At 44.2% G+C, this 25,000-nt stretch overlaps 2 protein-coding genes across 3 annotated transcripts in view; both read left to right on the top strand.

Annotated features, from left to right (window-relative positions):
• Nucleotides 1-767: 767 nt before the first annotated feature.
• On the top strand, nucleotides 768-4,174 carry LOC137630222 (U-scoloptoxin(19)-Tl1a-like). Its single transcript, XM_068361675.1, has 5 exons — nucleotides 768-847; nucleotides 1,418-1,487; nucleotides 2,890-2,936; nucleotides 3,562-3,697; nucleotides 3,891-4,174. Exons 2-5 carry the CDS (start codon nucleotides 1,421-1,423, stop codon nucleotides 4,016-4,018), a joined length of 378 nt encoding a protein of 125 aa, XP_068217776.1. The 5' UTR covers nucleotides 768-847; nucleotides 1,418-1,420; the 3' UTR covers nucleotides 4,019-4,174.
• A 7,374-nt stretch (nucleotides 4,175-11,548) lies between these two features.
• The window catches only part of LOC137630224 (uncharacterized), a 32,055-nt gene continuing 18,603 nt past the window's right edge, over nucleotides 11,549-25,000 (top strand). Inside the window, exon 1 of one of the 2 annotated variants that reach the window (XM_068361676.1) lies at nucleotides 11,549-11,603. In XM_068361676.1, the coding sequence (XP_068217777.1) occupies nucleotides 11,601-11,603 (3 nt within the window). In that variant the 5' untranslated portion in view covers nucleotides 11,549-11,600. The other variant, XM_068361677.1, reaches the window with a different exon arrangement.

Below are 25,000 nucleotides of genomic sequence, written 5' to 3' on the forward strand. Positions count from 1 at the left end.
GGATTATGAAGACAAAGGCTTCTTATAATAAACTATTTCTAATTTGTTCTATATAATTTTGAGTACATATATTTGGTGAATTTGCCATGTAAATTTCACAAAATAAGAACAACGCAGTTTTTTTCCTTAATTATGCCACAACTTTCTGAAAAAAAAAAAAAAGAGTTAAAAATCCTTCTTCCAAGCTAAGGTCAGAAATAGAAGTTGAATCATGATGAATATTTTCTGGAGGGAATTTTAAGCCTATTTACTTTTCTTCTCTTCCATCAGTTTCTTTCTTTTACATTTTATTGGCATTCTGTTCTATGAAAGATCACTTAGCGCTTATATGCTTTTAAGCTTGATTTAAAGGTACAGCCAATAATCTTTAATGTTAAAATGAATACATATTAGGAATTATAGTTATATCCGAATTCTCCCAAAACTATGTTTCGATGTAAAACAAACTGCCAAGAACCGCACAGCCTTCCTGGCAAACAGCAATCGCCATGCATTACAAATATTCATGCGATCAATATACATATGATTATCAAATGTCACCTTGCAAATATCTAATCCTTCGTTTTCGTTTGCCTTTGATACTAAGAGACCAATTGATATAATTTTAATATATATGCACATGTATCCATGGCATCTTTCTCTACATAAAAATGTAATAATATAAAACAATTCTAGATTACTATAGATTAATTACAGAATTAATTGTCATCCATCCAGGTATCTGGTAACTGCAGATGAGCGGCGTTCTTTATAAGGCAGCTTCACACACGATCATCCGTCATACAATTGCACACAGCAAGAAAGATCTTACTTCATTGCTGCGTCCACAACTGATATTAACAACAAGGTAAGTTTGCGCAATTGGCTATTAAAGTTTCTGAAAGATCATTGAAAATTGCTCTTGTTACTGTTTATCTCTTTGACTTTGTCATTTTTCATCACGAAAATTTCGTATGAAGTTGAAAATATTCAAGATATCGATCACAATGTCAATTAATACTAAATAATTCATGTCAGGTATCAAGAAAATTATAAAACATCTCATTTGTGTTTATGTAGTAACAATTAAAGTTGGCTTACTCTCTCTCTCTCTCTCTCTCTCTCTCTCTCTCTCTCTCTCTCTCTCTCTCTCTCTCTCTCTCTCTGTCAAGCTTCACAATTTTTGGCTAAAAGTATCTTATTTCAAATGAGGTCTAATACTTGTAATAAACAATTCCTGGAAATCATTGTATAGTCTACTTATGCAGTACAATATTGTATAAGTAAAACGTGGTAAATCCTTTCAAATGCAATTGATGAGTCTTTGGCTGAAAATACACCAAGCATAAATGCACTGTACCAGCCATTCAGCACTTGAAGGAGAAATACCATTGCAATGAGCTTCATTTACTAATATATATTGATCTCTTACCTGCAGAAGATGACTCGCTTCAGCAACATGATGGTCAAGTTCATCTCCCTGGCTGTCTTCGTCGTTTTAATCTTAGGTAAGTCACCATTACGGATTGACGCATATTTATTTTATATTTATGTACAGCATAGCTTTGTACGACTATTATTATTTGATGATATTCAGAATCAGTAGAGAGGAACGTAAGTGTATATTATAAACATAATTGCTCTAATGAAAATTATGTCCGTTAGTTTTCATAAGATTTTGAAAATAATTGTTGATATATATATCATCATCATCATCATCTCTTACACCTATTGACGCAAAGGGCCTTAGGTAGATTCCCCAGTTGTCTCTATCTTGATCTTTTAAATCAATACTTCTCAATTCATCATATCCTACTTCACTCTTCATAGTCCTCAGCCATGTAGGCTTGGGTCTTCTAACTCTTCTAGTGCCTTGTGGAGCCCAGTTGAAAGTTTGGTGAACTAATCTCTCTTGGGGAGTGCGGAGAGCATGGCCAAACCATCTCCGTCTACCCCTCATCATGATCTCACCCACATATGGCACTTGAGTAATCTCTCTTATAGTTTCATTTCTAATCCTGTCCTGCCATTCAACTACCAATATCCTTCTAAGCCTTTGTTCCCAAATCTACTAAATCTGTTGAATATTGTTTCATTATCATACCACGACTCATGTCCATACCGTAACGCCGATATCACTAAACTGATATATAGCCTAATTTTTATATGTAATTTCAGTCGATTTTATTTCCATATTTTACTTAACCTAGCCATTGTCTGATTTGCTTTTTTCAATCTCTCATTAAACTCAAGTTCTAAAACTAAAGACCTTGCATTAGCAATCATAGATCATAAATATCTAAATCACTCCACCTCATTAATCCTTTCTCCTTCCAATGATATTTCATCTTCCATTGCATGATATTCCGTTCTCACCATTTCTTTTTTCTATCTATCTTGAGCCCAACCTCATGTGATATTCCATGCATTTTGGTAAGCAAGTACTGCAAATCTTGGGGCGTTTTGCTAATAAGGACAGCATCATCGGCATTGTCTAGGTCCGCTAATTTCCCATTACCAATCCAGTCCAATCCTCCCCCATCCCCAACTGTTCTATGCATTACAAAATGCATGAGGAGGCAAACAACATAGGCGAAAACACACACACACAAACACACACACACACACACACATATATATATATATGTATATATATATATATATATATATATATATATATATATATATATATATATATATATATATATATATATTCAGTAATTGCATGATTATTAAGGAAAGACATATTCTGCCGACATATAAGCCCTTTATGGTGTAAATTGATGGCTGAGCATGATTACTTGCTTAAAACAAAAGGGATTACAACTTCTTTTGCCATTTCCATTAAAGAAAATGCATTCGTTGAGAAATTGTTCGTTTAAAAACTATTCAAATCATTTGCTATTGCAGAATGCAGCGGAGAGCCGGTGCCTTCAATTATTGCTGGATCAGATGAGGTAAGTAGGAGAGAGAGAGAGAGAGAGAGAGAGAGAGAGAGAGAGAGAGAGAGAGAGAGAGATTCATAGTTAATATCATAACAATCTTTCATGTATTTCTATGTAATGTATAAGAAAACTTTCTCGTAACTCGTAAAGACACCATTACGCATAAAATAGATCAATTATTCTATTCATCTCACATTCTGGAAATGACTGCCGTTGCATTCAAAAGTTTTAACCTACATAATTTTCTCTGCATCGAAACACTAGGAATCTTATCGTATTGTAGGATGTGTAATGGACCATTGTCTAGTACTACTCAGGTTTCATTGTAAACCAACTTCCCTCTTCTTGCAAGGGCAATTATTCCCGTTAGTTGTGTTGTAAGATTTAGAGCTCGAATCACTTTAATGTGTATGGATTTGATCTTTCACTAAAATCATAAGTTCCACATCTTTACAGTTTGTATGATTTGGTGATAAGACGAATGTTGTTCACTCATTGAATTGTGAGGCATAGTACCAGGAAGTCAGATATCTAATTTAGTCTTCTAACTTTGCAATATGTCAAGAATATTCTGGCACAATGCGACGATATGCTATATTTGTTAGCTTTCATTCCCCTCAAATTTCTTTCCCGTCAGATCCTCCCAGAGAACCCTTGCTCACAACAAGGTGGAATATGTGGTCTGGAATCATTCTGCCCAGCCGAGCATCAGTTCACTGAAAAGGGACTATGCCCTGAACAACAAAACAAAGGCGTGGAATGCTGCAGAAAGGGTAAGACCGCCAAGTTACATCTGATGGTATTTTGTTTATACCTTTTTTCCTTTAGGACTAAAAATGTTCAGTTCGAATCGATCAAAATGGTGTCCATTCCATGATATCTATACTAGTAATGACCTTCATACAATGAATACTGTTTTTATAAATGTAATAGTTTTATAGATACCTATTACCTCGTCCATCACAGTACCCCTGAACATCAAAGACTGCCGTAAGCGAGGAGGAGAGTGTATGACCAATAGTCAGTGTGGACGCGCCCCACAAGAAGCTCACGGCGAATGCCCTGCTGGTCAAGTTTGCTGCATTATGCTGTAAAGATAAAATTGATTAAGAAGACTTCGTCGCCAAGAATTTTGACTGGATTAAAATCTTGTATTTTATACTTTCTATGGCTTATCTTGAGAGAGAGAGAGAGAGAGAGAGAGAGAGAGAGAGAGAGAGAGAGAGAGAGAGAGAGAGAGAGAGAGAGAGTCAAAGTCAAAACCTTTATTCCATTATAAAATGGTTATTAGCTTAACAACAAGGTTTTTATGAGTTACTAGGAGGTATATGCCTATTAATCTCACTTTGAAGGTTGAAGAGGTAAGACCAATTACTGTATCTCATCTGTGATCTCTAGCTATTCCCAACACTACATTGCGGAATCGTTTCTTGAAACCAGTGATAAGAATAGAGGCATTAGATTTCAATGGTTATGTCTGATAGTAAGAATTGCAAGAAACGATCCATAAAAATCTATATCACCTGAATGAAAGTGACTGTTGTTATGTGTATTTGAAGTCTTGTTATGCATCTCTTGTTTTTAGAATAAAATTCATACCATTATCGATTTTTCCTTAGTCCTGAAAAAAAAAAAAAAATTCTGTTCGAAGGGGAGCCTTCCATCAAATGTAAAGCGCCCTGTGTACTTTGATACACAATATGTAATACAATACTGCCACCCGTTGAAAAACTACCGCTAGAGAGTTATTGGTTCCTTTGACTGGTCAGTCAAAAGTTACGGCTCATTTTTCCTTTAGCTACATATACACCGAATAGTCTGGTATATTCTTTCCCCATTATCCCATCTCCTCATACATCTGTCAACAATAAAATAACCAGTAGTTAACCACTGCACTGTAATTGTTTAGTGGCTAGTTTCCTTTTGGTAAGGGTAGAAGAGACTTTTTATAGCTATGACAAGCAGCTTTTCTCGAAGGACACTCTAAAAGCAAACCATTGTTCTCTAGTCTTGTGTAGTGCCATAGTCTCTGTCCATGGTCATGCACTGTCATGGGTTATTCTCTTGCTTGAGGGTACACTCGGGCGCACTATTTTCTCTTCATTATTTACACATGACATATCTATTTTAATGTTGTTATTGATCTTAAGATATTTTGTAGTGTTATTTATTACCCCTTACAACATGTATAGTTTATTTCTTTATTTCCTTTCATCACTGGGCTATTTTCCCTGTTGGATCCCTTTGGCTTATAGCATCCTGCTTTTCCAACTAGGGTTGTAGCTTAGCAAGTAATAATAATAATAATAATAATAATAATAATAATACAGAAAGTTGTATACTACATATGTGTAAAATAATGCATAACTACAGAAGCTACAGTACTTACACACATGACATATATCATCATCATCTCTTCCTACTCCACCATGTAAGCCTGGGTCTTTCAACTCTTCTAGTGCCTTGTGGAGCCCAGCTGAACGTTTGGTGAACTATTTCTTTTGGGAAGTGCGGAGAGCATGCCCAAACTATCTCCATCTACCCCTCATCATGATCTCATCCACATATGGCACTCGAGTAATCTCTCTTATAGTTTAATTTCTAATCCTGTCCTGCCATTTAACTCCCGAGATCCTTCTGAGGGCTTTGCTCTCAAACCCACTAAATCTATTGGAGATTGTTTCATTGGCATACCATGACTCATGTCCATAGAGTAATACCGATCTCACTAAACTATAAGAACAGCTCATAACATGATTAATGAAATCTCGACTGGGGCAAAGAAGAAGCATATACCCGTCAAAAAGAGAGATGGCACACACACACACACACACACACACACACACATATATATATATATATATATATATATATATATATATATATATATATATATATATATATATATATATATATATATATATATTTATATATATATATATATATATATATATATATATATATATATATATATATATATATATATATATATATATATATATATTAAAGTGTAGTTCCAAATCTCAATGTAGTCCTGAAGAAGGATCGCGAAGTGATCGGAAACACGTTTCGACACCAAACAATAAATGAAGAAAAGTAAAGGTATTTCTGTTGTTTTCTTGAAAACTATCTGCAGGACTATCTGTACCTCCGAGGAGAAGTGTTTTCGATTTTTGGACGCCGCTGAGGCGTTGTCTTCATTACACACACACACACCCACATATATATATATATATATATATATATATATATATATATATATATATATATATATATATATATATGTGGGTGTGTGTGTGTGCGATCACCAGTCAGAGACATCACTAAATAGGCCATCACAATCCTTAAATGATGATGTAAGGACAGTGAGACGAGCGTCACCAAGATCAACTGATACTTTATTCAAATGTGCACGGGAGTATATTGCAAGGTGCGGACGGAAAGGTAGGATGGCGCTGGCGCCAAATCAGATTGAATTGCCCGCCAAAATATATGTGTTATCTTACACTTACAAATATACGAATTATGAGTTAACAGAAACATGTAATGAAATTATACATATGTCAAAATGTAGCTCTGATAGAGCCGAATACATATACATGGGAAACCCCGGTGTGGCGAAAGGAGAATTCAAATAAATAAACAGTTTGTTGATTTTCTGGACGACGAAGGGAGCGGTGTCCTTACAAGTACTCCCCCCCAAGACATCGGGCGGCGTAGAGGGCTGATGATCAATCTTCGTATCTTTTCGGGCGTCGGAGGGTTCCTCTTGTTTTTGAACGGAGGGGCGCGCCGGTGGTCGGCGTAAGGATCTCTTCCTCTTGTCGTCGTTTGATGATTTTTTTTTAGTTGGGCGCCTTGTTTTGAGGTGGAACTCTGGATCTGCCAGGTCCGGCGGAGGCGGTGTCGCTTCCTTCGAGAAACGCTGGTTTCATGCGGTCTATTGAGACCCAGTCCTCTTGGCCATGGACGTCGAGAAGGAAGGCTTTCGTTGTCTTTTTAATTACCCGGTAGGGACCTCGATAAGGTCTAGTTAGTGGTTGTCGATGAGCGTCGACAGGACGAAAACGTACCCGCAGTCATCCAGGTTTTTTGGCTTGAAGTGCTTGGTTCTGTCCTGGTAAGTTTTGAGACATGGCCTGAACTTCCTGGCGATGTCCCTTAGGTGATCCAGCTGCGTGTCGTCGGTTGATGAGGGAAAGAATTCGCCAGGAACTGCAAGCGCCTCCCCGTAAACCTTTTCGGCGGGCGAAGGTTCGCCGTCTGCGCGAGGGGCGGTGCGAAGGCTGAGGAGTACCCAAGGAAGTCGTGATTTCCAGTCCCCGTCGGTGCAGCTCGCCATCAGGGACGCCTTGAGGGCGTGGTGAGTTCTTTCGACCATGCCGTTTGCCGCGGGGTTGTATGCCGTGGTGCTGTGGAGCGTCGTCCCCATCAGGTTCGCCAAAGCGAGCCATATTTCTGAGAGGAAAGCGGGGCCTCTGTCTGTCGTGATGTCGTCAGGAACGCCAAACCTGCTCACCCAGCTTGACAGGAGGGCTTCGGCGCATGCTTGAGTCGTAGCTTCGGTCATCGGCAATGCCTCCAACCACCTCGTGGAGCGATCGATGATCGTAAGCAGGTAGCGAGCAGATCCAGAAGGGGGCAATGGTCCCACGACGTCGATGTGTATGTGACCGAAACGTCTTTTTGGCTGGGGAAAATTGCCTACCCCCGATTCGGTGTGACGGCTGACTTTGCTTGACTGGCAGTTGATGCATGATTTCGCCCATTCCCGGGCATCCTTTTTTATCCCTGGCCAGACGAACTTTTCAGACAGAAGGCAAGCGGTGGTACGTCCTGAGGGGTGTGAAAGTCCATGGATGATATCGAATATTTTCCTTCTGCAGGAGGCTGGTATCCAGGGACGTGGGCGGCCTGTGCTGGTGTCGCAAAGAATAGTTACTCCTGCTGGTCCGAGGGGAATCGCACTTATCTTGAGCGCGGATGGCCCAGTCAGGTGATCCTGTGCTTCTCGGTCGGTGCGTTGTTCGGTTGCGAGATTGGCGTAGTCGATTCCCAGGTGGATTGCGTCAATTTCAATCCTTGAAAGGACGTCCGCGACTGGGTTTTTCTTCCCTGGGACGTAACGTATGGTGCACCAGAATTCGGCGATTAATGCGAGATGACGTTGTTGTCGGGAGGACCATGCGTCTGTCGATTTCGTGAAAGCGTGTACGAGGGGTTGATGGTCCGTTGCGATTGTGAAGGGAGTGCCCTCCAAGATGTGCCTGAAGTGGCGGACGGCGAGGTAGACGGCGAGGAGTTCCCTATCGAAGGTGCTGTATCTTGTTTCGGCGGGTTTCAATTTCTTGCTGAAGAATGCCAGCGGTCGAGGAGAACCATCGACGAGTTGCTCCAGCACAGCCCCACAGGCGACGTTGCTGGCGTCGGTCGTTAGTCGCAGGGGTGCGTTGTCGTTGAAATGAGCCAGGGTGATGGCATTCGCGAGGGCATCCTTCGTCCGGGCGAATGCCTGTTGCTGGGGCAAACCCCACTCGAGTTTTTTTGCTTTTCCTTTCAGGACGTTGTCGAGGGGTGACAGGGTTTGTGCGATGTTGGGGATGAAGCGCCTGTAGTAATTGACCATCCCCAGGAACTCCTGAAGTTGGCGGATGGTCGTAGGTATCGGGAACTTTCTGATGGCGTCGACCTTGGTTGTCATGGGTTTTACCCCGCATGAGGATACGCGGTGACCAAGGAAATCCACTCCTTCCGCACCGAACGTGCATTTGTCGAAACGTACGACTAGGCCGTTCTCCTGTAGGCGTTTGAGGACGGTGCGGACGTGCCTCCGGTGTTCCTCCTTGGTTTTCGAGAATATCAGGATGTCGTCGACGTAGCAGACGCAGAAAGGTAGGTCACCCAGAATGCTATCCATTAGTCGTTGGAAGGTTGCCCCGGCGTTGCGTAGACCGAAGGTTGAGTATGCGAAGGCGTAGAATCCAAACGGCGTTACAATGGTAGTTTTCGGGATGTCTTCCGGAAATACGGGGACCTGGAAATAAGACATGAGGAGGTCCATCTTGGTAAAATACTTCGCGCCGTGCAACGCGTTCGTTAATTCCTGCATGTTGGGCAAGGGGTAGTGATCGGGCGTTGTGATGAGGTTGAGGCGCCCGTAGTCGCCACAAGGTCTCCAGGACCCGTCCGGATTTTTTACCATGTGTAGGGGTGATGCCCAGGGGCTCGATGCTTTCTTACAGATACCCATGCGTTCCATGTCCTAGAAGGCGCGTTTGGCATCCTTCAGTTTCTGGGGCGGGAGGCGGCGGAATTTTGCGTGAGTGGGAGGTCCTGTCGTTGTGATTTGGTGGTAGATCCCATGCTTGGACGGGGAACCTGGCGAGTGTCGGAGCTCGGGCTTGAAAACCTCGGGAAATTCTTGTAGGAGGTCGGCGTAGGGGTGGGTCGTTACGGCGGATACGAACATTGTTGCAGGGCCGTGTTCTAGGGCGCGGGACTGGCAGGTTCCCGTGTCGATGAGACGTCTGTTAGCGATATCGATGAGGAGTCCGTGGTGGGCGAGGAAATCCACACCGAGGAGGGGGCGATTGACGTCAGCGATAGCGAAGGGCCAAGAATACGAACGGCCCATGATAGATATCTTGAGGGTCTTGATCCCATAGCACCGTATGGGAGATCCGTTGGCGGCGATGAGTGAGGGAGCGTTTCTGTCGGGACCACGGTCTAGGTCGGACTTGGAAGGTGGGAACGTTGACTGCATTGCGCCGGTCTCTACCATGAGTCTACGGTTGGAAATGGTATCGAGGATATAGAAACCATTCTTATTTTGGTTAACTGCGGCTGCGATGGTGGCAGGTGGATGCTTCTGGCGTCATCTTCTAGGGAAACTGCATGGTGCTCTACATTTCTTGGCGTCGCTGCCGAACTGTTGGTGGTAGAATCACCATGCTGGGTTAGTCCTAGGGTTCGGTCGTGTTGGTTGCGGTGGATTCTTTCTTGATAGAATGTTGATATCGTCGTCCTCAGGGGCCATTGCCGAGGAGTCTATGGAAGAGCAGCTGCTGAAGGAGGAGAACGAAGGCGGTGTTGACGATGATGCTCCGAGGCGAGATGCTTTGGAGGCCTCGTGGAGCTTTTGAGCCTTCGACAGGAGTTCGTTCATCGGGAGCGTGTCGGCGTCTGTCAGTTGGGCCCGTACGTCCTGTGGTAGGCGTCGAAGAAAGATCTCGCGAGATAAGCTAATCTCACGTCGTCGGCAGTTGCTGTCTGTTTCGGGGAGCATAAGCAGGCCGGATAACTCGTCCCACGCCTCAACAGGAGAGGTGTCACCCATGGGCTTGCCGGCGAGGTCCAGGACTTTCTGTGCTCTTGCTGAGACGGAGAGGGAGTAGATACCGATGAGTTTCGTTCTCAGGTCGTCGTATGAAACTTGGCTGGCCTGGGCGTCGAGCCATGGGGAAATCTTGTCGAATACCTCTTCAGGTATGGAGGTGAGAACGATGTCAGCCTTGGCGCAGGAGTCGCTGAGTCTAGCGACGTGGAAAAGTACGTCTGCTCTCAGGAACCAGGAAGCGGTGTTGTGTTGAGAAAAGGGCGGCAGTTTGACTTTGGGTGTGGAGGCGAGGCCGTTGGGTGCGATGGGCGTGTTGCTTCCTGCATCGTGGCCAGACGACGAGTCGGCGAAGAGGTGGGAAGTTGATATGTCGGTTAAGCTCATCCTACTGCCTTACATGCACCGAAGTGTGGGAGAACCAAAGGCAGGCTCACGCCTAAGGTAACGGAGTATAGAGAAGGTAACACGGCCGTAATAAGTCCGTTAACGGCAAAGCCAAAACCGCTGATGCTACTTTCAACTCCGGGGTCACCAGTTGTAAGGACAGTGAGACGAGCGTCACCAAGATCAACTGATACTTTATTCAAATGTGCACGGGAGTATATTACAAGGTGCGGACGGAAAGGTAGGATGGCGCTGGCGCCAAATCAGATTGAAGTGCCCGCCAAAATATATGTGTTTTCTTACACTTACAAATATACGAATTATGAGTTAACAGAAACATGTAATGAAATTATACATATGTCAAAATGTAGCTCTGATAGAGCGGAATACATATACATGGGAAACCACGGTGTGGCGAAAGGAGAATTCAAATAAATAAACAGTTTGTTGATTTTCTCGACGACGAAGGGAGCGGTGTCCTTACAATGACTTTCTGACCTTGTGAACTACCATTCAATAACTCATATACACGTATCGCCAAATCTTCTAGTTAAAAGGTACCGGCATTAAAATTCAAAACAAATAGATGTAAATGGATAAAATTGTAAGGCTTTGAGAGGCGTAATGAGGGACACGACTTTACCCATAGGATATCTATGACGTTACCCTGTATGATTTCGCATCCGGTGTTTGAGTTTTTGGGTAAAAAAAAAACAACGTTCGCTTTTTATTGCTACTATATTAATTTTTCCTAACTTCTGAAGTAATCTTATTCTATTAGTTTCTAATGTATTAAATTTTTATAAGCAAAATCATTAGAATCATAATTACTTTTCTTCTAGAACTTATTAATAGACTTAGACTATAGCTTTTCATAAGGAATGTGTACAACTGTCTGGACTACTACTTCCTTCGTCGAGTAAATCTGTCAAATTTTGGTTGTGTTCAAACCTTAGATGGTAAATCAAACTTGATAATTGTGTTGTGATGTAATGTGTTGTGTTACATTAATGCAATGTGAAACGTTTAGTGCATGTTCTTTGTTAAAAACTGCTAAGTTATATTCGTTCACATAAAATGTGTAGGCCTATAACAGGAAAGGCATTTCATTTCATGCCAGTTTAAAGGACCCAATCATTCTAGCGGTAGTGTCTCAACGTGTGGCGAATGCCTTGGCCAACCTTCTATATAAAATATCCTAGTGTATAGCCTATATATACATATAGCCACAAATATCAAGCCTAAAGATGTCTGGTGAGTGTTCCTATTATTTTATTGTCATTCTATCATTCTTATTAATGATTGATATGTTTTTGTTTTCATTACTATATATAGCTGTCCACGGTATTGGATTAACACAGTACTTTCGGTATTTTTGTAGTGAATTACATGGCAATGTAACCTAGGAAAAAAACTACTGTTTCTTATAGAAAAAATTAACATCTATATCCTACGATGGTCTTTGGCAGTGATATGTTATTACACTGCTGTTTCTTATTATAATGACATATTTGATAGAAGTTGAGGCATTTTTATTTTAAAACAATTTAGTAAATAAATAACATGAGAGATACTGGATGGTCAGTACATAAAAACTCTTTCCTTATTGTGTTTATATTGTGATTAATTGCTAGGTTGCCAGAATTCCTAGGCAGTCATTCATTGGCATTTAGTGATTTAGTGTGAAAAGTCTTGTTTGATGCCATTGTACCTGACACTAAGACGATACAAGGAATCTATTTATATGTACTATCCATGGAAAATACCGTAATTGAAAGATGAGGAAACACCAGTGAAAAGTCACACCTTAAGGAACAGGCTAGGAGTTTGTTTAAGGGACGCCAATCCCTCTCTCACTTGGTAGGACCTGGTGTCTTAGATTAGGTTATGGTATTTTTTTACTTATGGACATTAATTGCTTTCAACATAGAATATAGGTTTTTCTGTTGTATGAATGATGTGATTTGAATGAGTTTCAGGTTTATTTCCATCGCAAATGAATACTTATCCTTCCACCACCCCTCCCCCTATACCCCTACCTAGCCCTACCGGGGGGGGGGGGGCGCTCCGCCCCCCCCCCTGCGACTCCCCCTTAAGGCCACAGTGATTTTCAGGGCACTACCGAACCTAATAAACCCACCTAACCTAGCCTAGGGCCCCTGTACTCCTACCTAGGCCTACCAGGGGCTACCCCTTAAGGCCACAGTGATTTTCGGGGCACTACCGAACCTAATACAACCATCTAACCTAGGGCCCTGTACCCCTACCTAGGCCTAACCCCTGCGACCCCCCCCCCCCCTTACGGCTACTACCTAGCACATCCATCAAACCAAATCCAAAGTGATGGTACTGCTGTATACATCGTTATACTATCACCATTATAATGTACTCTATAAATTAATGAAGCTTACCTTAAACTGTTGGTTCATAAAGATGTGCTGCTGCTTTGAGGAAAACGTGAAGCCGTTGCGAAGGTTCCTTGACATGCAGGACAATTTTTATTTTGTAAAATTAAATTGTGTTTCTGGTACAAATCCACTAGTTTTTCAATATTCCCCGAATAAGTTACAACAAATTCATTGTAAGTTAGGAAACGGTCAGAACAAGAAGATGGAATTTCAACTTCTTGTGCAATACGAGATGACGTACTTGCTATGGCCTCCATGTCTAAGAACGAAATGAAATGCCTGGGTAAGATAATGTATTGTCGCGCTGTGATTGACCAAAACTGTAAGACGTCATAGTTGATAGGCGCTGTGATTGGCCAAACGTGTAAGACGTCACAGTGGACTAGTTTGTCTGCGGATTATAGTGGTTATAGGGCTCATTTGAGCAAAAACAAGACACAGTCAACAATAACAACAGACTTAGAAAAAATCTGGGAGGAAGACATGAGTAGCGTGAGTTTGATCGTCGATATATAAAGAACTAGGCATTTGCGACAGATAATATTATACAGAAATACTACAAAAGACTTCCTTAACATAGAGAACTAAGTTAAAATACGCTACATTATTAATGTCCATAAATAAAATGATACCTAGGTTACATTAGGAAGTTTTTATTATTGCATAACCCACACCCAAATTTCCATAAACCAAACAAGGTTTTGTATCATTATAGAACAACACAGGAAAAGCTTTACTCATGAAGAAATGGGGCTCTTTGCAGAAAAACTCCCGTTTTCTTCGAAAACACCTTCATTTCTGTCGCAAATAAATATTTGATAAGATATAGTGTACCCTAATATATCCTATGGTAAGGGGGGTCTTTGCCCCGGCTAGGTCTGTGACCTTGTAAGGAGCTCCAGGGGCCTTGACCCCTGGCTAGGTCTGTGATCTAGGGTGCTTGTTCCCAGCTAAGTCTGTGACTTGGGAACTACTAGGTTAGGCTAGATGGGGTGTGTTAGGTTTTGTGGCCTTTTGAACGAATCTCGAAATATATATTTTCCTTCAGGAAAAGTTTTCCTTATGGGACAAACTGTTTTACTAACTATCAATAGTGTGTTTACAATGAATTTTTCAATATTTAACTTAGCCGGTGATTATAATAGCTGCAACTCTGTTGCTCGACAGAAAACTCTAAGGTAAAACTCGCCAGCGATCGCTACACAGGTTGCGGGTGTGCCCAACAGCGCCATCTGTCGTCCAGATACCCAGTACTCAATGTAAACAAAGACTCAATTTTCTCTCTGTCGTGCTATCGACAAGACGTACTTACTCGCTGTTGCTAAACTGGAGTTTTTTCACAACTAATTGGTGAAGTACATTATTCTAGTTTTGAGCTTTCGCTGTGCAGGGTTTCTCTTCACACAAATCCTTGAACTCTTTTTGATAACGGATTCTTTGTTGATGACTTTTTGATAGTTTTTTGAATTCCCCTTTGACCAATTCAAAATGGCTGACCCTTCACAAGTCCCAAAATTTAGGAAGTGCAATGCTAGGGACTGTTCAAGGCGTCTTCCGAAGGCTTCTATCGACCCTCACACTGTTTGTTCCAATTGTCGGGATAAAACCTGTCAATTGGAAGATCGGTGTGAGGAGTGCGTTGGGCTTTCGGAATTCGATTTTATTGAATTCCAAAAGTATACACGTAGGCTAGAGAGAGATAGAGTTAGGAGAAGTTCCTCTCGTTCTATTGATATTTCCTCTCCTCATGCCCCACAACCTATTCCTTCCCCTGTAGTGGTTGCTCCTAATCCCCCCCCTGGCACTCAGGAACCTTCGATGGCTGATATGATGCGTGCCATCCAAGCTCTGGGTGAGAGAGTTGAGTCCCTTGCTAGTGACCGTAATCAACTTATGGCGGATGTGAAGGAGCTGAAGTGCAAAAGTGCAGTGGGAAGTGGTAGAGTGAGTGATAGTGTTGTGGATAGTGTTGCGCTTGAGGGTTCGTCTGTTCGTGCCTGTTGTCCTCCTAGTCCGGGACCTCTTGCAAGCTCCCAAGTCCAGGGGAGAAGCAATGTCGTACGACAAATGGGTTCGAGAGGCTTTAATCAGCGAACAGACGTTCCCTCCGTGGTATCGGGTGTATCTACCCAAGATCGCCCCTGCCTAACTAAGACGAGAGAGCCCATTTATACCTCGTCTTCGGAAGGTGTTTCTCGCAAGAAACCCTGGACCAAGGTCTCACGACCGTTAAAGCGCAAGTCGGTCCCTTCCGCACAAGTCCAACGGCCCAGTTGTAGCCACTGGGTCAGTTCGGACTCGCTGCAGTCATCCGATGACTGCTCACCTCGTAAGAGAGGCAAAGCGGTACCGCGACAGACGGTGTAACTGTCTGAAGCGGTACCGCTTTGCCTCTCTTACGAGGTGAGCAGTCATCGGATGACTGCAGTCTAAACTAACGTCTCTTATGCAGGACTTTCGTGCGGAGAAGGTTGCTGCCGCACCAGCTAGTGCAGCTCCTTGCCTACAACCGCCCACACGATCGGTTGTGCGTCCTGTGGACGCTGAGGTAACCTTCTCACGCACACCAGTTGAGAGAGTTCCGCCACCCATGCGTTCCAGTGTGATCTGCCAGCCGCATGTTGACGTTCAGCGACGCACGGAGGTCTCCGTTGACGTTCGTGAGGTTCAACAACCGTCAGAGTTGTTTTGTTTTGACGCGGTGCGTCAACCTCCGCAACCCAGTGTGGTTGCCACTGCTCACCCACATCAGTCCAGACAGTCTGGAGTAGACGCTGTGCGTCCCCGCGCTGCTATGGTTGTTGCCAGCTCACAGACTGGGCAGCAGTTCCATGACGTTGCGTCCGGCTCAGTCACGCATGCACCCGTGCGACCGGACTCAGCTATCCAGCTGTTACCCACTCCGTTGCCGTTCCCTCATCAGTTATCGGATGAGGGACTTTCTGATGATGATGTTGCTGCACACGTAGATGAACCGCATTCAGAACTGGACGAGCCTAAGTCTACGCAACCCTCTTAGGACTTTAGAAAAGTTTTGGCCCTTTTCAAAGAGATGTTTCCGGACCAGTTTGTTTCTGTGGCTCCGCGTTCTCCTCCGTCAGAGTTTGTGTTAGGCATGCCGTCAACCACTCCTGCCTTTACTAGACTCGTCCTCGCACGCTCGTCCAAGAGAGCTTTGCGGGTTATAGGAGAATGGCTGCAGTCCAAGAAGAGTTTAGGGAAGACAGCTTTTACGTTTCCCCCTGCTAGACTCTCTTCTAGATCGAGCGTCTGGTATGCCACGGGAGAAGTTCTCGGCTTGGGAGTTCCTGCCTCTGCCCAGGGCGACTTCTCAAGTCTTGTAGACTCTCCCCGCCGCCTTGCCATGAGACGCTCAAAGATATGTTGGTCATCTTCGGACCTGGACCACCTTTTGAAAGGTATCTTTAGAGCCTTCGAAGTTTTTAACTTCTTAGACTGGTGTCTAGGAGCTCTAAGCAGAAAGATATCTCCAACAGAGAAGGAGACTTCCTTGCTCATTATGTCCTGCATGGACAAGGCCGTACGTGATGGGTCTAATGAGCTTGCTGCATCATTTGTGTCCCGAGTCCTTAAGAAGCGTGAAAACCTATGCTCATTCCTTTCAGCTGGAGTTACACCATGCCAGAGATCCGAACTTCTGTTTGCACCTCTTTCCAAGTGCCTTTTTCCATAAGACCTGATTAAGGAAATTGCCGCTTCTTTGATACTGAAGGACACTCACGATCTTGTTGCGTCCTCCGCTCGCAAAGCCACCCCTTTGCCTACCTTGTCAGCTAGACCAAGGATGGACACTCCAGCGTCCCGTTTTATTCCGCCCTTTCGTGGCAGAGCCTCCAGCAGAGGAGGTGCTTGTGCCGAAGGGAAACGAGGAAAGAAGAAAGGAACCAAGTCCTTTAAGGGCAGAGTCTGACTGCCAGCTTCTTCAGACAGCAGTGGGAGCCAGACTCAAGAACTTCTGGCAGACCTGGGAAAAGAGAGGCGCAGATGCACAATCTGTGAAGTTGCTCAGAGAGGGGTACAAGATCCCGTTTGTACGGAAACCCCCTCTAGCAACGTCTCCCATCGATCTCTCTCCCAGGTACAGAGAGGAAGACAAGAGACGAGCCTTGAAACAGGAAGTGTCTCTTTTACTAGAGAAGGGAGCGGTGGTCAAAGTCTCGGACCATCAAACCCCGGGATTCTACAACCGCCTCTTCTTGGTGTCAAAGAAGACAGGAGGGTGGAGGCCGGTGCTAGACGTCAGTGCGCTGAATGTCTTTGTCACAAAGCAGACGTTCTCCATGGAGACCACAAAGTCGGTTCTAGCAGCGGTCAGAAGAGAAGACTGGATGGTCTCTTTAGACCTAAGGGACGCCTACTTCCACGTCCCCATCCACCCGGACTCCCAACCTTTTCTGAGATTCGTTTTCGAAAAGTTTGTCTACCAGTTTCAAGCCCTGTGCTTTGGCCTAAGCACAGCTCCTCTTGTGTTTACGAGGCTGATGAGGAATGTAGCCAAATTCCTTCATTTAGCGGTCATCCGAGCCTCCCTCTATTTGGACGACTGGCTTCTCAGAGCTTCTTCCAGTCGTCGCTGTCTGAAGGATCTAAAGTGGACTCTAGATCTGACCAAGGAATTGGGTCTCCTTGTCAATATGGAAAAGTCACAAGTGGTCCCATCCCAAACTATTGTGTATTTAGGGATGGAGATTCACAGTCTAGCTTTTCGGGCTTTTCCGTCGGCCCCCAGAACAAGCCAAGCCCAGTTATGCATCCAGAACATGCTGAAGAAGGAACGATGTTCAGTCAGGAAGTGGATGAGTCTGATAGGGACGCTATCATCCCTGGAACAGTTTGTGTCATTAGGAAGACTACACCTCCGTCCTCTTCAATATCACCTAGCATTTCACTGGAAAAAGGACAAGACGCTAGAAGCGGTCTCGATCCCCATTTCCGAGAAGATGAAGTCTTGCCTGACGTGGTGGAAGGACAGTATCAGCCTCAGAGAGGGTCTGCCCCTGGCTGTTCAGACTCCCAACCACGTTCTCTTCTCGGACGCATCGGACGTAGGCTGGGGCGCGACATTAGACGGTCGGGAATGTTCGGGAATATGGAACTCGAGTCAAAGGACAATGCATATCAACTGCAAGGAGCTACTGGCAGTACATCTGGCCTTGAAAAGCTTCAGGTCTCTCCTTCAAGGCAAAGTGGTGGAGGTGAACTCGGACAACACCACTGCTTTGGCGTACATCTCCAAGCAAGGAGGGACCCACTCACTGACGTTGTACGAGATCGCAAGGGACCTGCTCATCTGGTCAAAAGGTCTAAACATATCGCTAGTAACGAGGTTCATCCAAGGCAACTTGAATGTCATGGCAGATTGTCTCAGTCGGAAGGGACAAGTAATTCCAACAGAATGGACCCTCCACAAGGATGTATGCAAGAGACTTTGGGCCACTTGGGGCCAACCAACCATAGATCTCTTTGCAACCTCGCAGACCAAGAGGCTCCCAATATATTGCTCACCAATCCCGGACCCAGCAGCAGTTCATATAGATGCCTTTCTCCTAGATTGGTCACATCTGGATCTATACGCATTCCCACCGTTCAAGATTGTCAACAAGGTACTGCAGAAGTTCGCCTCTCACGAAGGGACAAGGTTGATGCTAGTTGCTCCCCTCTGGCCCGTGAGAGAATGGTTCACCGAGGTACTTCGATGGCTAGTAGACGTTCCCAGAACTCTTCCTCTAAGGGTGGACCTTCTACGTCAGCCACACGTAAAGAAGGTACACCAAGGCCTCCACGCTCTTCGTCTGACTGCCTTCAGACTATCGAAAGACTTTCGAGAGCTAGAGGCTTTTCGAAGGAGGCAGCCAGGGCAATTGCTAGAGCAAGGAGAACATCCACCCTTAGAGTCTACCAATCGAAGTGGGAAGTCTTCCGAAACTGGTGCAAGTCAGTATCTGTATCCTCGACCAGTACCTCTGTAACTCAAATAGCTGACTTCCTCTTATACCTGAGGAAAGAACGATCACTTTCAGCTCCCACTATCAAGGGTTACAGAAGCATGTTGGCATCAGTCTTCCGTCACAGAGGCTTAGATCTTTCCAACAATAAAGATCTACAGGACCTCCTTAAGTCTTTTGAGACCACGAAGGAGCGTCGTTTGGTTACGCCTGGTTGGAATTTAGACGTGGTACTAAGATTCCTCATGTCAGACAGGTTCGAGCCGCTACAATCAGCCTCCCTGAAAGATCTCACCTTAAAGACTCTTTTCCTGGTAGGCTTAGCCACAGCTAAAAGAGTCAGTGAGATTCATGCCTTCAGCAAGAACATCGGATTTTCGTCAGAAAAGGCTACATGTTCACTACAACTTGGTTTTCTGGCCAAAAACGAGCTGCCTTCTCGACCTTGGCCGAAATCGTTCGATATTCCCAGCTTATCGAATATGGTTGGCAATGAACTAGAAAGAGTCTTATGCCCTGTGAGAGCTCTTAAGTTCTATTTAAAACGAACTAAACCTTTACGAGGCCTTTCTGAAGCTTTATGGTGTTTAGTTAAGAAACCATCTTTGCCTATGTCAAAGAATGCTTTATCCTATTTTATCAGACTGTTAATACGAGAAGCTCATTCCCATCTGAGTGAGGAAGACCAAGCATTGCTGAAGGTAAGGACACACGAAGTTAGAGCTGTCGCAACTTCCGTGGCCTTTAAACAAAATAGATCTTTGCGAAGTATAATGGACGCAACCTATTGGAGAAGCAAGTCAGTGTTCGCGTCTTTTTATCTTAAGGATGTCCAGTCTCTTTACAAGGACTGCTACACACTGGGACCATTCGTAGCAGCGAGTGCAGTAGTGGGTGAGGGCTCAACCACTACAATTCCCTAATTCCATAACCTTTTAATCTTTCTCTTGAAATGTTTTTATTGTTGTTTTTGGGTTGTCCGGAAGGCTAAGAAGCCTTTCGCATCCTGGTTGATTTGGCGGGTGGTCAAAGTCATTTCTTGAGAGCGCCTAGATTAGGGGTTTTGATGAGGTCCTGTTGTATGGGTTGCAACCCTTGATACTTCAGATCCTAGGGGTCGATCAGCATCCTAAGAGGATCGCGAGGCTCCGTAAGGAAGACGTACTTAAAAAGGCAGAGTAATTGTTCAAGTCGACTTCCTTACCAGGTACCTATTTATTTTGTTTTTGTTATTTTGATAACTTCTAAAATGAAATAAAAACTCTTAGCTCATAATAATGTAAACATGTATTGCTGGTCTCTACCCACCCCCCTGGGTGTGAATCAGCTATTATAATCACCGGCTAAGTTAAATATTGAAAAATGTTATTTTGATAATAAAATAAATTTTTGAATATACTTACCCGGTGATTATAAATTAAAGGACCCTCCCTCCCTTCCTCCCCAATAGAGACGCAGTGGAACGAGGAGAAAATTGAGTCTTTGTTTACATTGAGTACTGGGTATCTGGACGACAGATGGCGCTGTTGGGCACACCCGCAACCTGTGTAGCGATCGCTGGCGAGTTTTACCTTAGAGTTTTCTGTCGAGCAACAGAGTTGCAGCTATTATAATCACCGGGTAAGTATATTCAAAAATTTATTTTATTATCAAAATAACATTTTTTCTTCATATCAGTCATAAATAATCATGTTTTTTCCTGTTTTCCCCACCCAAAAGCCCTGGTTCATACCTGCGCCATTGGAAAGGGGTTGGATAATGAGAGAATTATTTATTTTTGGTGGAAATAAAGGTCAAATTAGTTGAAAGCACACTGTTCACTGATGAAAAAGTTGCTTTTTTTTTATTTCAAATGGTGTCCTGTGTTAAACTATAATTTTACCCAAGGTTTTCATTAATTTTCATTATTTCTCTTTAACCTAATTATGAAAGACATTTGTCCTTTGTTGTAAAGAGACTGAGAAATAAAGGTTACTAAAAATATGAAAATTAGGTCACTCCTAGGAAGTAACAGTAAGATATTTTCTTTTGAGAAAGTGTCAAGCCTCGTTGTGATAGTTAGGTTACAGATACAGTCGCAATAAGCGAAGATTCGTGAAATGTTACACTAGGTTGGGCTAGCTCCTAACCTAAAAAGTCACTACCCCTTGCCACAGGCGGGTGCCCGAGCTGATGAATAACATAGTAAATACTCCCTAATAGTTTTAATTTGGTTTCTACAACAGTTTATAATCATATGTACAGTGTACAGAACATTTGTGCACATGTACATTACGTACTGGACACACTAAGGTTACAGTACAGTATTGTGCTAAAGTAAAGTTTACCGAGTCGTCATCATCCCCTTACTGTTCTGTATAGCAAAAGTTGTTCCCATCTAGTAATACTGTACTGTAACCTAATTCTCACTGATACTGTAGTATATATTACTGTAATATAGGTACAGTAATATTACTACAATACAGCTAAACTGTACTTACTGTTAATGTCCGGTGTTTTTGTTCAGACGACTATAGCCTTTGCCGCTAGCTTGACGCAGTTTTTTATGTGTTGTCTTTTGCACAGTATTAGTTCTCTCTTATTCGATGTCAAGATGCCAGAAAACTTCAAATCATTCATATTATCTCTCTCTCTCTCTCTCTCTCTCTCTCTCTCTCTCTCTCTCTCTCTCTCTCTCTCTCTCTCTCTCTCTCTCTCTCTCTCTCTCTTTAATAAATAGAATCTTTGTTTACTTGCTAAGTCTCTATTGAGGCTTTATAATCGAGCACCACAGAGCTAAAAAATATAAAATACCGTGTATCGGCAATTGAATGAAACTCTGGTTAACGTTATGCAATTCATCTCAGTACAAGTATATAAAATATGAGAGAAGGATTTCTTATAAAACTATTGGAATTGGTATGCTAATTGAAAAATGATAGATCAAGTAATAATTGTTTCTTTCAGTAAATATGAAATATCCCACTTGGAGTGGTCTGTCTCCAAATGGGAAAGGTTTGGGTGATGACAAAAGAAGAAGGCTAAAAGAGATTTTTCTCCTTCAGGGTTTTCCTCAAAGCAAAAGAAACCCAAAGCTGCTGCTTCTGCCCCTCGACCTTCCTCCAAAGCTCCTGTTCGGCCGGTTTCCTCTGGGGAACCATCGAACAGGAGCACAGGCCTATTAACTCCTGGAAAACCTCGGATCTCAAGAGACAGTGCTGCTTCCCCTAGCAAAGCGGCCCTGCTTCTCCGCCCTGGGGAGTCCTTAATGCTTTCTGATATTTTCTAGGTGTGATCATCCCTTGGATTGTCCGGCCCCCTTCGGAGGAGGTTTTGTTGCAGCTACTTCAGTGAGGAGCGGAATGGCAACGTTCTTCTCCTTGGAGGTAGATCTATTGGCTCTACTCAGTGTTGATCTTCTTGACCCTGAGGAGTCCTCTTCTGCCCTGCCTGTCAATTCCGGCCCTGCCTCATCCTCTGCTCCTGCCGCTGTTGCCGAGGACTGCGCTCCCCCCTCGCCGATTATTCTTCGGGGGCGGAGCAAAGTCAGAGACAAGTCTCTTCTGCGAGTAATCACCTCTCTCATTCGCTAGAGTTACCAGCCCTCCCTTGCGGAGGCTCGCCCTTGCGGGTAATGATCTCGTTGAGTTCGTGGCCTTCGTCCCCTCAGACGTTCTCCTTTGCCTTCAGCAAAGAGATGGCTGTTTGACACTTCACCGTCTACTGCTGAACGATCCCCTTCGGAGGATCCGCTGTCACCGGGAAACCGTCAGTCTGACAACTCACGCCAGTCTCGCTGCTCGCCAACTGGTTTCCGACCTTCTCCTGTATTAACGGACTCGTCGTTCACCAGCCTTGCGGCGTTCGTCTGTCCAATACTCCTTGCTAACGAACTGCTGTTCGCGGTTCGCCAGTAGGTTCTAGTCACCCGATTCCTCGTCTCTCGCCCGCTCTTGAATGAGCAGCTGATCGTTCGCCAATGGTTCGCCATTCATGAACTACTCACCTCTTCCCAGTGTTTCACCGTTCACAAACAGTTCTCCGTTCTGCATCGGTTTGCCGATTGCCGATTCGTCATTCTCCAACGTCTCGCCATTCGCCCACTCACCATCAGCCTTTGACAGCTCACCAGTCTCCGTCTGCTTGTCATTCGCCAGCGACTCACAGATCTCCTAGACATTAGTCCCTCGCTGCTCGCCAACGCGTCGATTCCCTAAACTATCGGCAGGCATCCGGCGTTCTCCATTGGCAGCTCGTCAACAGGTGACTGCTTGTCACTTTCCGGGGACTTGTGATCGCTCTCCTACTATTCAGCGATCGCTGAAACCTCAATTATCCCTTGACCATCGTCAGCACTCACCAGAACGGCACCATTCTAAGGAATGTTATCGTTCTCGTGAAGGGAGATCTCACAAGCCTTCTCCTTCATGAGCCTCTTGGCGCTCTGCGGAGCACAGACATTTGCCTCCTTTGCCATTCGCCTTCTTCTCGCTCTCCTCCTCGCAAACAAAGCACATCGCGTTCGCTGGAGAGAACAGAGAGAGGCAGGAATGTCTCCCAATGATCTTCCCTTTTGAAAGATCAAAAGTTCAGGGTTCCTAGGGAACCATCAGCATGACCAGTCCCTTTTTCTTGTAAGGAAACTTTGGAATTACAGCCTCCCATTAGGTCTTCGTCAATCTCGGGCAAGGCTCCCTTGCAGAAATCCTTTCGACGATTCCTTCGGAGGATCTTTCAACTAGCGCTGCAATAGGGAAATAACTGTGGTTGGAACCCAGGTGCGGGCTTTCTCTCAAGTTTTCTTGGCAAGGATCTCTCCTGTCCATCCTTCGGAGACTCGCATAATTCCCCTGGAGAAGTCTTCCTCACCTCCAGCAGATCCAAAGTGAAGATCCACGGTTCCTCCCCATGAAGAAACTTCTGTTTGTTCCTCTCCCCTGAAGAGGAGTTTCTGACAAGGTAGTCTCGCCTAGAGTCAAACTGACTCCAGTCAAGCAAAGTCTGAGTATCGTCGTCCCTACGCCTCCTCAGCCGATTGCTCAGCATCCAGCAGCTTCGCAAGAGGTTCCACTTAGGGAAGAGTCTCTATCGAGCTCCGTCTGCCCCTCCCCTATCACTGTGGTTCCTCTGGAACTTAGACCAGTTTCTAAGCCCGTGGAAGAAACTTTCTAGCAGTAGAAATACTGAGATGGGCCGAAGTCCACTCGGTCTCACTATCAGCCTGCGTCATTTTCGGCAAAAGAAATGTGCTCACTGACAATGTGAGCAGAGGAACTTAGATAGTGGGTACCGAATGGTCTTTGAATCATATAGTAGCCAATAAAGTCCTGACTTTTTGACATTCTCCAATGGTGAATCTGTTTGCAACGGCCCAGAACTTCAGGCTCCCATTGTAAAGTACTGCTCCCCAGTCCAAGATCCCAAGACTCTCTGGCAAGATGCATTCCTACAACGGTGGACAACATTGACGTTTACACTTTTCCCCCGTTCTGTCTGACAAGAAGAGTACTCAACAAGGCCAGAACATCGGTCAACCTCTCAATGACTCTCATAGCTCCGCTTTGGCATCATGCGGAATGGTTCCCGGACCTTTTGCAGCTTCTGACGGAGCCTCCAAAAGAACTTCCTCCATGACACAATCTGCTCAGACAACCATGTGTCAACATCTACCACAATGCCATAACTTCGATACGACTTCACGCCTGAAAACTATCCAGCATCTCCTCACTCAGAGAGGATTTTCATAACAAGTTGCAAAGAAGTTGTCTTGATATCTTCAACATCAGTCTACCAGGCAAAGTGGAACGTCTTCTGTGGTTGGTGCTGTGGAAGGGGCATTTCTCCACGGGATGCCACTATTCCAGCAATAGCAGAGTTCCTCGTGTATTTGCAGGAGGAAATGTGCCTCTCAGTTTCGGTAGTGAAAGGCTATATCTCAGCCTTGAGCCTCGCCTTTAAACTAAAAGGAATGGACATCTCATCGCTAAAACTGTCTTTACTCAT

This window comes from Palaemon carinicauda, chromosome 38 (assembly GCF_036898095.1).
Source record: "Palaemon carinicauda isolate YSFRI2023 chromosome 38, ASM3689809v2, whole genome shotgun sequence".
Lineage (NCBI taxonomy): Eukaryota > Metazoa > Arthropoda > Malacostraca > Decapoda > Palaemonidae > Palaemon > Palaemon carinicauda.

What these genes read in the sequence shown, in the direction of transcription:
- LOC137630222 (XM_068361675.1), top strand. Translation starts at nt 1,421, where the DNA reads ATGACTCGCTTCAGCAACATGATGGTCAAGTTCATCTCCCTGGCTGTC. An exon ending in CTTCGTCGTTTTAATCTTAG is followed by an intron (nt 1,488 to 2,889) that starts GTAAGTCACCAT and finishes TTGCTATTGCAG; the next exon opens with AATGCAGCGGAGAGCCGGTG. An exon ending in TTATTGCTGGATCAGATGAG is followed by an intron (nt 2,937 to 3,561) that starts GTAAGTAGGAGA and finishes CTTTCCCGTCAG; the next exon opens with ATCCTCCCAGAGAACCCTTG.